At 42.7% G+C, this 14016-nt stretch overlaps 2 protein-coding genes and 1 non-coding gene across 29 annotated transcripts in view; 1 reads left to right on the top strand and 2 right to left on the bottom strand.

Annotated features, from left to right (window-relative positions):
- The window catches only part of KIF2C (kinesin family member 2C), a 32741-nt gene extending 23791 nt beyond the window's left edge, over positions 1-8950 (bottom strand). For 2 of the 10 annotated variants that reach the window (XM_088673286.1, XM_035123297.3), the window contains exons 1-5: positions 8583-8716; positions 7607-7800; positions 6051-6136; positions 4126-4220; positions 1846-1950 (exon numbers count right to left, since the gene is read on the bottom strand). In XM_088673286.1, coding sequence (XP_088529412.1) covers positions 1846-1950; positions 4126-4220; positions 6051-6136; positions 7607-7704 — 384 coding nt within the window. In that variant the 5' untranslated portion in view covers positions 7705-7800; positions 8583-8716. Of the gene's footprint in view, positions 1-1845; positions 1951-4125; positions 4221-4878; positions 5908-6050; positions 6195-7606; positions 7801-8582 lie in introns of those variants that run through there. The other 8 variants (XM_088673288.1, XM_088673287.1, XM_088673290.1 and 5 more) reach the window with 8 other exon arrangements.
- On the bottom strand, positions 7287-7402 carry LOC118089577 (U5 spliceosomal RNA). Its single transcript, XR_004693136.1, has one exon. It is a non-coding gene; the product is annotated as a U5 spliceosomal RNA (small nuclear RNA).
- Positions 8951-9268: 318 nt separating the features above from the next.
- Positions 9269-14016, top strand: part of CCDC17 (coiled-coil domain containing 17) — a 36843-nt gene continuing 32095 nt past the window's right edge. For 10 of the 18 annotated variants that reach the window (XR_015950818.1, XR_015950822.1, XR_015950819.1 and 7 more), the window contains exons 1-3: positions 9272-9612; positions 12042-12179; positions 13571-13633. Coding sequence is in view for 12 of the 18 variants with exons in the window: in XM_088673264.1 (XP_088529390.1) it covers positions 9427-9612; positions 12042-12179; positions 13571-13633 (387 nt within the window). In the remaining 6 variants the exon portion in view is untranslated. Of the gene's footprint in view, positions 9613-12041; positions 12180-13570; positions 13634-14016 lie in introns of all 18 variants that reach the window. The other 8 variants (XM_088673267.1, XM_088673265.1, XM_088673263.1 and 5 more) reach the window with 5 other exon arrangements.

The following is a 14016-nucleotide window of genomic DNA, read 5'->3' as shown; positions in this document are numbered from 1 at the left end:
ATATAATTAATTGCAGAAGAAATGGTTAGTTAGGATTAAGTTTTAAAAGACCTTGTTCTGCCTCATTTATATTAACTGGCTCTATCTGCTATCTGACTAGGTAGGTATAATTATTTCCTTGTAGGTGACCGATGAGACAAAAAACTGTATCAAATCAGAATGCAGAACTTGATTTAATATCTGTATGTTGCTTTTCCAGCAACCAAACTGAGCACAAAGCAGCTCCCTACAGTATCAGATGAGTCAGCCTCAAGCATTTGCAGCCCAAGAATCTAGTCTTAAACGTGCAGAGAAAATAAGAATTTGACTCAAAGCATTTTGCCATCATGACTATGATCTAAAGGACTGCTTGAAAAATATATTTGGATGAACCTGCTACCAACAAAGGCAAACACCAGAAAAATTGAAAACCACGTTTCTCTGTATAATGGATACACTTCTAGGAGAGACCCAAGAACTAAAATGTGGTCTTAAAAGGAAACGTATTACCGTACATACAGCATCCAACAGAGCAGTTCCGTTAGTGCAGGGACTTTTGGCTGTGCAACAAATGTCCCTTCTCTCTCCTCTCCCTATGCACCTCCTGCAATCAGCTCTGGGGGTTCCCCCAACCCTCAACAGAATATTTGGGGTGGGCTCAGGGAGAGAGACCAGAGGGGGGTAGAGCGAGGGACAGTTCCATTGTGCAAGTGGAAATCTTTGCACTAGAAGTGCTAACATAGTAGACAAGGCTTTGCTGCTGTATTTTCCTAACAAGGAGGATGTTTATCTCTGAAGTTTGTGTTGTGGAATTATAGCACGAGCATCAAGCCTGTGCCTGCTCCGGAGGCTTATATTTTAATCACCTGTTGTCAAGTGACTGACAGCTATGCGACCCTTCCCATCTGCCAGAATGGACCACTCACCCAAAAATTCCGCACCCCTGAACTACATGATAATGTGAACAGGGTAAGCAGCAGAAACTGACTGCACATAAGCCATAGTGAAGTGAAAGGGTAGAAAATCCAAGATCATGACAATAGAGCAGCAAGTGCAAGGGAAAAGGTAATTTGGACAGTGGTAGAAAGCTTCAGGTAGGGCAGTCCTACAAAGCAGCGGAGAGCAGTGGCTTCTGTACAACCAACAACAGAAGAATAATAAGTATTTTCAAATCCAGGCCTTCAGGAAAAGCTGCAGGTCCTACAATTTCCTCCTCTTGGCAATTATCTGACTCAGAAGCCCCATGTGCCTTTGGACATGATTCCCTTAGCTTTACCTCTTGCCATTTGCCTAAGAGCACTCTGTCCAAAATGCTCTTTCTACATATTGCCCCACCATTTCTCTCCTTTGCCCTTCAGATTTTCCCTTTCAATTGCCATTGCCTCATTCCTAGTCCTCTGGGGCAGTGTGCATATCCATACCCCTAGGGCTCCTCTACCCAATGTCTTGCTCCTCCATCACAAGAGAGTTTGGCCATACTGCTTCCTCCCAGCACCACTGTTCAGGTGATGTAACTGGTATTAAGACAGGGATGCAGAAAAGCTTCAATTAGCACTTTTAGAGGATAATAGAATAAAGACATTTGGGGGTGGGGTGATCAGAAATTATCCCCAGGAAAGTACATGAATAGAGATGCTGTTAATATATTTTTTTAAAAGAAGAATTAATAATGCTGAAAAACATAAACTTCTTTTGCATTGTTAATCCATATTTTGAGACCTCAAATCAACAGAGGCAAGCATGAAATAGTAAAATATTAAAAGCTATAAAAACAACTAATTAAGTTTCAAACCATCTTTAAAATTCAATAGGTTCAGATTCTTGCTGCTTGGCAAGTATCAAAGGAAAAACTCCAGGATAACCTACCTGTGTGGTTACATTCTCCTGGGCAAGATGGCTTTCTTTCACAGCAGCAACAACTGGAGATGTAAACAGCTCTGGATTTATTGCTACCACATCATCAAGGTCAATCTGCAAAGGGAAAACAGACACAAAACACAGGATGAGCCATTTACCACATAATTAATCATCAGCATTAAGGGTATGTGTTAAGCAATCTACCACATGCCTAAGCAACAGGACCATCAGTCAGCAATTTGTTTGGCATGACCAGTTTAAAGCAATGAATTTACAGCTCTCATGAGTTGATAAACAATATATTAAAACAAGTTGCCCACCAATATAGTGTTCCAGGAGGCTCTTATTTCACAAGACACCAGCAAATCCCATTTGCTACAAATGCTTTAATCTCTAGTAGCTAATCTTAGTACATCCCAGTCATTCCTTGATTTCCACTATAAGCTCCTAGTATTTGTAAAGCAATTATTACTTACTGAAACAAATTATTAGAAAGACTAACACTCCAAAAAATGAAGTGTTTACTAATCTAAAACTAATCAGTTAGGCTATGCAACTGATTTCTCCCTTAGTTTTGTGCATGTGCAGAGGTAGAGTGAATAAGTCATGCCCCACAGCCCATCTGCTTTACCTTAAGAATGACATCATAATCCTATTGCTAGTGCTGCAATATTCTAACAGTCATTTTCCTGAGCTACAGAGGCACCCATAGAGCAGGTAGTAAGTATGAATTTGAAGTCTCCAGATCAACTACTCAACTTCTACACATCTCACACCATGTTGGGAAATGTTGTCTCTTATTCATTTAACACAATGTTGTCTCTTATTCATTTAACACAACAAGAGTTTGTTTCATGGTTGATAAAAAAGCTCTGAGTAGGTGTTTAGTATACACACTTATTGGCTAATATTCAGCCTGATCCTAGTCATGTTTACTCAAATGCTAGGCTCAACTGAGCTCAATATATTCACAACTTACTCCCAAATGAGTAAATTAGTTTTGCAGCCTATATGATACAACTTTCTAAGCAAAAGAGTGTCATTATTTTTAGGATCGTTTCTGCATTATATACCATTTATCAGGGTAGGTCATGATCTACTGCAGGCATCCCCAAACTTCGGCCCTCCAGATGTTTTGGACTACAATTCCCATCATCCCTGACCACTGGTCCTGTTAGCTAGGGATCATGGGAGTTGTAGGCTAAACATCTGGAGGGCCGAAGTTTGGGGATGCCTGATCTACTGGATAATTTTTGTAGAGAATGTTAGTCCTTCGCTTCATCCAACAGAATAGATATAATGTTCTTAAGCAATAGTACACTATCAAGATCACTTAACACAGCAACATCTTAATTTGTAAGATCCCAGAATGCACTCTTGCTTTGCATAGCACATTTTACTGACACAGATGAATTATAGAATTCAATTTAAAAAAGAAGTCAGCCAAGCACTAGCCTACCGTAGAAAACCACACTGTTTAGTTTAAGTGGGACTCTCACAAGGAAAAAGAATGGTCAATGAAAAAAAGAATCAAGATTGAGGTAGAGAAGGAATTATTTTTGAGGATCATATGGTGGAAAGGCAGGTTATGATTTATTTAATTGGTATATCTACAAATATCCATTTAAAGACATGCAAAACAGTTTTTGCAGTTGGAATTCTTAGTAATTTTGGACAAAAAAGCACCACGAGTTGCAGGAGGTAGGTTTTGAACCAACATTTATTGAAGATTTCCAAATGTATGGTTTATATGATGTCTACTCAATCATAAGCACCTCGCTGGATCAAAACAAAGACCAATCCAGCCCAGCATTCTGTTCTCCAGTGGCTAGTCAGATGCCTAAAGGGAGCCAACAGGCAATTGGTATTGCTGGAGAATCATTGCTGAATTGTATGCACCTCAATAGCTCATAGGCCCTATTAAATTCAATAGCACTTACATGTAAACATGTACAGTATTGGACTACCAATCCTAAATGGAGGGTGGGGTGGAGAGGGAGTGAAGTGATGGACAATCTGTCACTTCTAAAGTCTACCAAGTTGTACAGGCAGAGCAAGTGATGGGAGAATCTGGAATTTTACTTTTTATTCTCTGGCAGTTAAACCACCTGTGGAGTTTTCTGTGGCTATAGCTATGGTCTGCAGCTTAGACACCTTGCCCACCAGAGGAAAGGCACCTCCACATCATCCTAACTCCCTTCAGCCAACATATCTAGGGGTTAGGGTTGCTCTTAGCCTCAGCTGCTTGACTGCATAAATAAAGAATGGGGATAAATTTCAAATTCTCACCTCTTTCCCTTTGACAACGTTATTTTCTGACCATTCTACAGATACCACCATTTTTTCCAAGCTCACTGTCTTGATTGTGGCACCATGGACTGCACCTGAATAGGGGGGGAAATTCATTTCAAAAAAGGCTTGTTTCCTCAAATCAGAGAACCACAGAGAAACTAGATGCCTTGAAATATCAACTAATCCGAAACATGCAATGTGAAACTTGTCACAAAAGTACAAACAGATTTGTGAGCTTCCACTCTAAGCAGAAAAGTATTAATGGAGTGCCATAGATAGTGATTTGCTGCCCTCTTTTGAGAGACAGTTCTAGATAATATAAATTTTTTTGCAGTAATTCTTTCTCTTCTCCCTGGGTCACTTCATTGACAGTCTTAATAAGTTTGTTAAGTTTTATGACTATCAACCCCTTAACACCAACTTGGACAAAACCATGTTTTACACACTAACATGCCCTACGATGTAGGAAATAAGGATATATCACAGTCTGAAATAAGGATGGAGCTATGTAGAGGCATTGACTGGCTTCACGGTTCTTCCCGCATCATGATTTTTGCATAGTGCACACACAGATACATCATGATTCGCAATATATTGCCAGGTGAAAAACTATGAAACAAGTATCACAAAATGAACATCAAACTGGTTTTAGATGATATATCAATATATGGCTCAGCCCTACTACTATTCCTAGAGAAGCTCAGTGGTTTTTTGGCACACACACCCCAAAAAAACCACGGTTAGTTATACCTCTGCTAGCTACTGTTGATAGTTTCCAGGTAGTACCATTACCACAGAATATGCCTTCTTATATCCAAAGCTCAAAATTCATTTTAGAAAAGTGTCTGCAGAAGAGGTGAGAAATCCCCAGCCAAGGGGGGCATAGGTGATTCTCCTAGCTTCTCTAACCAGCCCTTGGGACTCTCCCCAGGCTCTGTTCGGCACCCACTTTGAGTGCTTTTGTCTGGCTGAAATGTATCCTTGAAATGTGATACTGTACGTACTGTAATGCCTCTTGCACACATCTTTCCATCCAGAAAAGCATGTGTGGATAGACAAACCTCTTAGCTTTTGGTGGCTGGAATATACAGTAGCCTACTGTACAAAGGGTTCCAAATTCTTATCTGTCCACTTTTGCCTCTGGCCAAGGTTTGCACCTGCCCCCACCCCACCCCCAAATAAAAAAAAATACTTAACGTTCTGCCCCCTAACATACCATGGCTATCCCCATGCCTCTGGCCCCTGTAAATTTGCCCAGAAAGGAATGTGGCCCTCAAATGGAAAAAACTAAATGTAAAAAGTCGTTTGAAAAAGTCCTTAAAACCATTTTGTAAAATTAACTGTTCACTATAAACTGAGGCAAAGTGATCCTATGAACAGCTGCATTAGCTGCTTGTTAGCTTATAGGCACAATTCAGAGTTATGTTATTAACCTATAAAGCCCTTAACAGCCTGGAACTCAAATTACTAACGGAAACGCCTCATCTTATTAGCATTGGAGTGTCGGGGAGGGAAAGAATTTCACCAGGTTTGTATTCAACTACGCAACGTCTGAGGCAGCTCTACTGCATGAGGGAAACTTGTTGCTGTTAAACAAGTCTGAGGATGGTCAGTGCCCGGATGGGAGGCCACCTGGTAACAGCGTGGCACGCCCTCTTGGCTTCCATGGCGGAAGAAAGGTGGTAGATATAATGTATAATGAAATAAAAACCAAGCAGGGGCTTCTTTATCTGGCTATATGCTGGGTTCTTTCCTTCCTATCAGTAATTTCCGTTGCACGCCAGAAGGAAGGCGAGGAGAACTACAGCGCATGCGCATTAATTCTACAAAGCCCCAGATGCAGAAAACTTTGGCTACGGCAAGAGGAAAAAGACACACCTAAACAGACCGCGATTTTTGTCAGGCTCTGGTCCTTTACTTACCATTGCTACGCTGAATATTAATCAATAACCCGGGCTGAAGGCATCTATAAGCGCTTGGGTCCATAGTACTGGAAAAGTCTGGTTCTCTAACGTCAGCAAAAAAAAAAAGGAGCACCTCTCAGTTCACAGACCGGTATCGAAAAGAAGCACCGAATCAACTGCCGCCGTTTTGAACGGGGCGCGCCGCAAAGCCTGCCGGGAAGCTACGTCCGTCAGGTGACGTAAACGCCTACAAAAAAAAAAACCTACGTCTACGACTTGCGGAGCCCAACCCCTAATTGTTTCCCCATGTATTCTGGAGATTTACACGTGCAAGCCAAAATTAATGACACGGAGCCTACCCGGAGAAGCATTCTAAGGGGGAAATGTCCTCTCTTGTGATGGAGAAGCAGCTACCGTATATAGGTAGAATGACCGGAGTCTTTTAGTGCAGATTAATTGGTATCTCGTAATTTTTAACTTTCCTGTTTTCAACCTTGTTGCGTTTTGCCCGATTCATTTGTTTTTGCTTTTTGGTATACAACTTTTCCTTTTTTTGAATCTATGGGAATCTCGCGACGATTGCCAATGCAATATTATGCACATATCGTATTCATGGCATTTTACCCCGCCTTCCGTTTTTATTCACTTAACACCCTTACAAAATGGGCTGCCTGAGATACACAACCCCCTTGTTTTGTGGCGGAGGGGGCACTTGCACAGCATTCCCCAAGTCCGATGGGCTACCGATCGGAACGGTACATTTCCGGCATTCATTGATATACTGTACAGTAAATCGTGATTAACTTAGAAATAAACAAAATAAAAAAATTCCTTCAGTAGCACCTTAAAGACCAACTAAGTTTTTATTTTGGTATGAGCTTTCGTGTGCATGCATTCCTTCAGTAGCACCTTAAAGACCAACTAAGTTTTTATTTTGGTATGAGCTTTCGTGTGCATGCACACTTCATCAGATACACGAAAGCTCATACCAAAATAAAAACTTAGTTGGTCTTTAAGGTGCTACTGAAGGAATTTTTTTATTTTGTTTCGACTCAGACCAACACGGCTACCTACCTGTAATGAGAAATAAACAGACTTTAAAAATGCTTGCTTCCGGCTAAACACGTGTAAGACTGCGCTATGGGTCGGCATTCAAAGAAACGTACAGAATCATTCTTTTAACAATGCCGTTTATGCATGCTGGCTTTTTTGAAGTTAGTAAGCATTCAAATCTATTTTTAACAACGAAAATGTAGCCCCACCGAAGCGGGGCCTCAAAAAATTAGTTGTAAACTCATAACTGTTCCTCTCCACGGAAATCTTTAGTAAAAGGCGAAAGATTTATACGATCTGAAGAGAAACCAGAGTATGAATTTAAGTACCGTGGTAGATTTGCTGGAGTAACCACGCCTGTTTCTTAGGTGATAGCAACTCCTTTAAACCAAGGGTTAAAGTCTTGCTTTTCAAAAATGAGTTCTATTCCGGAATTTCTACTTGCTTTTAGAATCAGCACATATAATATTTCACAACAAAAATAAACAGAAAATACAGATAAAACAATTAATTCAGCGCACTGCATTATGGTTGTGACGAAATGCAAAATAAGCTCACAAACTCTTCCTGCTTTACGCCCCGCCCTCGCCCAAGCCGTCAGCAGCGGGCGGATGCCCATATCTCTCAGTGGCTTCCTTTGCTACTACAGACGTGTTGAGTCTTGTTCACAAAGGCGGTTCAATTTTCTACATACGGTACTTGAAAAGTGATCCTGCTGGATAATTACGTAGTGAGCAATGTAACTAACACGCAGCAAGTAGCAAGGCACATAATATTCTACACTTAGCTATAACAACACACTAATGATTAGTTTCTTTTCAATCTATCATCTCCAAGGAAGAAAAAAATGCCCTTTTTCAAAAAAGGATTTCATACTAAACAATATCATATTTGCAACAAAAAAAAACACTTTTCAAATTCTAGTCTCAAACTCAGCAATAACAAAGTTGCCAACCCAAACCAATGGATTCACGTTACATGAAAGCAGATTCTGACTAAACATCAAGAAGCACTTTGACAGTAAGAGCTGTTTGACAGTGGAACAGACTCCCTGAGAAGGTTGTGGATTGTCCTTTACTGGAGGTTTTTAGCACTGCTGGCCACCTGTCATTAATGCTTTAGTTGAGATTCCTGCATTGCAGGGGGTTGGACTAGATGGCCCTTGGGAGTCCTTTCCAATTCTACAATTTCTATGATTCTATGATACCAGTACTTGGGTCTGTTTCTGCAGTTTCTTTTAGGGTTATCACACTCCCCATAAATACATTTTCCCTGTGCTGGTGGCCATCAATGTGTCATGTGGGAGCAAGTTCCTTAGTTTAAATATGTGCTGCATATTTAAACTACTTTTATCTGTTCCAGATCTTCCAAACATTCAACTTCATTGGATGTCCTTGAGTTCTAGTGTTGTGAGAGAGGAAGAAAATCTTTTCTTTATCCACTTTCTCCATACCATGTATAATGTTATAATCTTTTATTATATCACCACTTACTCACCTTTTCTTTAAACTAAGAAGTCCCAAATGCTGTGCAACCTTTCTTCCCAGGTGAGTTGCTCCATCCCATTTATCATTTTGGCTGCCCCTTTCTGAACTTTTTCCAAGTCAAAGGCGCACAAATGTGTGCATGGAAACAAACCCATGTATGCACGAATGCCAGAGTGTAGGGACAGCCTTTATTGCCCTGCATATAAACAACAGAAGAAGAATGGAATTGCTTTAGGAACATACACTCTCCTTAACTCTCCCTCCCCTCTAGTGATTGATGCAGAGAGATGGCTGACACCCAGCTCCTTCATGCATTCTCAGATTACACTTAGAGTTTCCCTGTAACAGCTCTTACTGTTTTGGTTCATATTATGTATTGTATTTACTTTAGGCTTTTTTATTATTACACCTTTCCATGTCATAAACTTTTAGTTAGGAGTGGACTATATGCACATAAACTTTTTTCTTGAGGTGCTTGTGGACTAGGCTCACAGTAGCACACAATTCAGACCAGATATTGTAGAGTGTTATCACAGAAAGGGCCCTGTCAGAAATCTAAAAAGCAAATAGAGACCAGGTACTACTGTGCACACACAGATCTCCTCTCCTTAACAGATCTTAGGTAACAGCAAACATAAACAGTAGCTACTGCCATGGTGATTATTCCAATCACTCTGGGCTACTTCACTGCATCATTTTGGCAGGCTAGCACCACCTGCCAGCTACCAGCATAGCAACTATAGAAACCCCATATGCTGTTCTAGTCCTTTACTGCAAGGAAGAACTAGTGTCCAGAGCCTTCCAAATAAACACCACCCTTTGTGGAACAGCAGCAGCAGTAGTCACTCCTCGTGATGACGGATCTGGTGGCTTTCCACTGTGCCAGCTGTGGGATGGGGTTCCGCTCCAGGCGGCTGCTAGAGAAGCACATGGAAAAATTCTGCATTGGAGAGGAGACTGCATCTGATGCCAGATACCGAAACAGGCAAGCCCTCTGTAAGGGGAAAGAACCTAAGAAAGCAGAGACTCCAAACAGAATGGTAAAGACCAGGCAATGTTTGTTAGACTTTCCCCCAACATTTTGGGACCTACTGGCTTGTGTGCTGCAGGGGGGAAATTATGTGCTGCAATTTTGCTGATCCCATTGATATATAGTGTGGCAATATTTGAGCTCCGGCTAAATTTGCCCGATTGCCCCCTGATGAAGAAATGACCAGTCCATAATTTTAATTGTAGGTTTATTGTAACTGTGAGAGACAGAGTAACAACAGGAGAAACCCCAGAAACCCAGAAGACAAAAGTCAGAGATTGATGTTCATTATAATGAGTGAAATAAGTATTTGATTCTTTTGCAAAATATGACTTAGTACTTGGTGGCAAAACCCTTGTTGGCAATTACAGAGGTCAGACGTTTCTTGTAGGTGGCCACCAGGTTTGCACACATCTCAGGAGGTATTTTGTCCCACTCCTCTGCAGATCCTCTCCAAGTCAGTAAGATTTTGAGGCTGATGTGTAGCTACTTGAACCTTCAGCTCCCTCCACAGATGTTCAATGGGATTAAGGTCTGGAGACTGCCTAGGCCACTCCAGGACCTTAATGTGCTTCTTATTGAGCCACTCCTTTGTTGCCTTGGCCATGTGTTCTGGGTCATTGTCATGCTGGAATACCCATCCTTGACCCATTTTCAATGCCCTGGCTGAGGGAAGGAGGTGCTCACCCAAGATTTGACGATGCATGGTCCCGCCCATTGTCCCTTCGATGCAGTGAAGGTGTCCTGTCCCCTTAGCAGAAAAACACCCCCAAAGCATATGTCCCCCTTCATGTTTGATGGTGGGGGTGGTGTTATTGGGGTTGTAGGCAGCATTCCTCCTCCTCCAAACACGGCAAGTTGAATTGATGCCAAAGAGCTCGATTTTGGTCTCATCTGACCACAACACGTACACCCAGTTCTCCTCTGGGTCATTCAGATGTGCATTAGCAGACTGCAGATGGGCCTATAAATGTGCTGTCTTGAGCAAGGGGACCTTGCGGGCTCTGCAAGATCTGTCCTTCATGGCGTAGTGTGTTACCAACTGTTTTCAGGGTGACTATGGTCCCAGATGCCCTGAGATCATTGACAAGTCCCCCCCGTGTAGTTCTGGGCTGCTTCATCACCGTTCTCATTATCATTGCAACCAGGGCCGTCTTAAGCCCATCCAGCGCCCTGGCGCTAGGTCCCTCCAGAGCCCCCCTCCAGAGCCTCTCCAAGGGCCTGGGAGTGCCAAGCGGACCGCAGCAGCAGCGGGAGGCCACCTCCGAGGACTCCGCGCTGCACCTCCTTCTCGTTTCCCCAGCGCTGGGTTCCGCTCAGTCAAGCTTTGCCTCCAGCGCGCGCACCGCGGGACCAGCAAGAGCTGCTTGGGCGCTGTGCGCACGCTGGTGGCAAAGCTTGACTGAGCGGAACCCAGCGCTGGGGAAATGAGAAGGAGGTGCAGCACGGAGTCCTCGGAGAAGGAACACAGTCCTGGCCAGATCGCCGGAACCCTGCGCTCACTTGCCGCCCTTCCAGCGCCCCCCAGCGCCCGGCGCCGTGGTTCTCCGCGCCACTAGCCTCTATGGCTAGGACGGGCCTGATTGCAACTCCACGAGATGAGATATTGCATGGAGCTGCAGACCGAGGGAGGCTGACAGTTATTTTGTGTTTCTTTATTTGCAAATTATTGCACCAACTGTTGTCACCTTCTCACCAAGCTGCTTGGCAATAGTCTTGTAGCCCAGTCCAGCCTTGTGCAGGTCTACAATCTTGTCCCTGACATCCTTGGACAACTCTTTGGTCTTGGTCATGGTGGCTACTTTGGAATCTGCTGGATTGATTGCTTCTGTCGACAGGTGTCTTTTGTACAGGTACTGTCATGAGCTGGGATAACAGGTAAGACCTCTCCCTTACAGCAGGTGCTTCTAATCTCAGCTCGTTACATACAGTGAAGATACCAGGTAGCCTGACATCTGGCTGGTTGATAGGGGATCCAATACTTCTTTCACTCATTATAATGCACATCAATCTCTGACTTTCGTCTTCTGGGTTTCTGGGGGTTTTCCTGTTGTCATTCTGTCTCTCACAGCTACAATAAACCTACCATTAAAATGGACTGGTTATTTCTTCGTCAGAGGGCAAATTGGCAAATTTAGCAGGGGATCAAATACTTTCCCCCCTCACTGTATAAGGCTTTTCCAGCCATACAAAAAAAGCCATCAATATTTTAAAATATTTCCTGTGTATGTACAAATACAGCAGAAGGAGGAAGGTGTGCCTAAATTTTCCCCCACCCCAGTTTCAAGGTGTTTCAGGGACTGAAAGGGTTTTGGAGCCTTCTGTTTAGATATTTCAGCTTCCACGAATTTGCATTTGAGTAACAATATACCGGTATTTTCCTGACACCCCCTTCCATTTATTTACTTTATTTTCTGGCTGGTTGCTTCTATGGCACAGCATCATCAGCTACAAGCACCAAAAAAGAAGCAGCAACACTTGGATGGGGAATATGAGGAACAAGCACACCACTCCAGAAGCTTTGATCATAAAGGAAGCGTTTCAGACAGCCAGGCCTTGAAGAAATTGACTGAAGAGGTACTGCAGAAGAGAGGAGCTCAGATCTTTGCTCCATCACGGTTTCTGTGCATAGAACTTCCATTCTTAACTACTTTAGGCTATTTAGTAGTATAATTCATTCAAACACTTAGGGTATTTTCTCTCATCTCTGATGCCTTTGTTTGTTTGTTTGTTTGTTTGTTTGTTTGTTTGTTTGTTACTACAAATGACAAATTGAGCTGTTGAAGCAAAGGGCACATCATCTGAGTACTCCGTCACAACTATAGCTTTCAGATTATGCACTTCTTACAAGTATTTCGGGAAGCTCCAACATTTCAGTTGAGCCAAGGGACAATAAGTTGCAATCTCCCGCTAGATGTGTTTTTAGAGCACTTGACAAGCTTACCATTAGACATAGCTGCCAAGTCTCCCGCTGAAAAATGCAGGATCAGCAGCGGCGTGGCACTGGAAGTCGCTTCTATGCATGTCTGGACATGCGTAGAAGCAACTTCCGGTGCCGGCACCACCCGATTTCCGGTGCCCATACATGGGTAGCGCGGCACCGGAGGTTGCTTCTACGCATGTCCAGACATGTGCAGAAGCAACTCCCGGTGCCGCTCTTCCCGATGTTCAGTGCCCAGGCATGGGCACAGCGGCACCGGAAGTCGCTTCTACGCATGTAGAAGCGACTTCCGGCACCACGCTACCCATGTCTGGGCACCAGAAATCGGACACCGCCAGGACCCAAAATGGAGCCTCCCTGGCAGGTAGGAAATCCGGGGGATTTACGGGATTTTTTCCAATCCAGGCTGCAAGCGGGAAACGTTTTAAAATACGGGGGTTTTCCGTGAAAAACAGGAGACTTGGCAGCTATGCCATTAGAAAGGTCAATTAGAAACAGCAGCATGGAAAAGGTTGTATGCATCATTGGCTTATAGATTCAGATAATTTGGCTGTTAGTGTTAATTTTTTCTCAGGTTTCACCTGAAATTCTACTAGCTTTGTATTCCCCAGCGGTAAAAATAATAATAATAGAAGAGAGCCAGCTCTTTTCTCTATATGATGTGCCAACGGCAAGATTGGCAGTGGAAGTGTAGGCCTCTTTGGACAGCTGTAAGAAATTCAGCAGGTGAAACCTTTCCTGTCACGGAGACAGAGTGATGGAAAAGCTTTGCATGTAACATTTCTGCTTAACCCACAGCAGAAGGCACAACAGTCCTGTCAGAAAATTAGCTGGCAACCTTAAATAAAACAATAAACAAACCCTAATTAGCACCCAGAACTTGAATAAGTTATTTCAATATATTTTTAATATTGTGTTGTAACTGTTGTAACCCTGAACTTTGGGGTGAAGTAATAAATTGGGCAATAAATTGTAGTAGTAATTATAATAATAATAATATGTCACTAAAAGAATTCTTCCCTTTCAGTTTCACAAACTGAGGATGTCACTGGAAGACACTCTTCCTACATTCAGGACATTCCAGGCAGAGGTAAAACCGTGATTGAATACTTCTAAAAACATGCTGCAGGCTTCTAGCAGTTTTAATTCTGGAGTGGAGTGCTTAAAATTGCCAGAATTGTGTAAGGAAAGAACTTTACAGAAACTCCTTGCCATATGGAGCTCTTTCCTGTGCTGTCTCATTTTCAGACCAGAAAGTGTAGATCGTAGACACTTGTCATAGCTTAGAACAGGGGAAGCCACACTAAAAGCTCTGCTCTGAGTTACTGTGGAGCAGACATGAGATCTTTGGAATTTGCAGAAGAAACTCTCCCACTGACCACAGTGATCCACTGGGTATATAAAGAATAACCTGTCCTGGTAACAGATTAGTAGCCAATGCAAATCCTGCAAGCAGGGCATTATATGCTAGTG

Source organism: Zootoca vivipara, chromosome 7, assembly GCF_965207765.1.
Source record: "Zootoca vivipara chromosome 7, rZooViv2.hap1.1, whole genome shotgun sequence".
NCBI classification, from domain to species: domain Eukaryota; kingdom Metazoa; phylum Chordata; class Lepidosauria; order Squamata; family Lacertidae; genus Zootoca; species Zootoca vivipara.
Note: the sequence above shows the minus strand (reverse complement) of the source record. Positions and strands in the feature narration are given on the sequence as shown.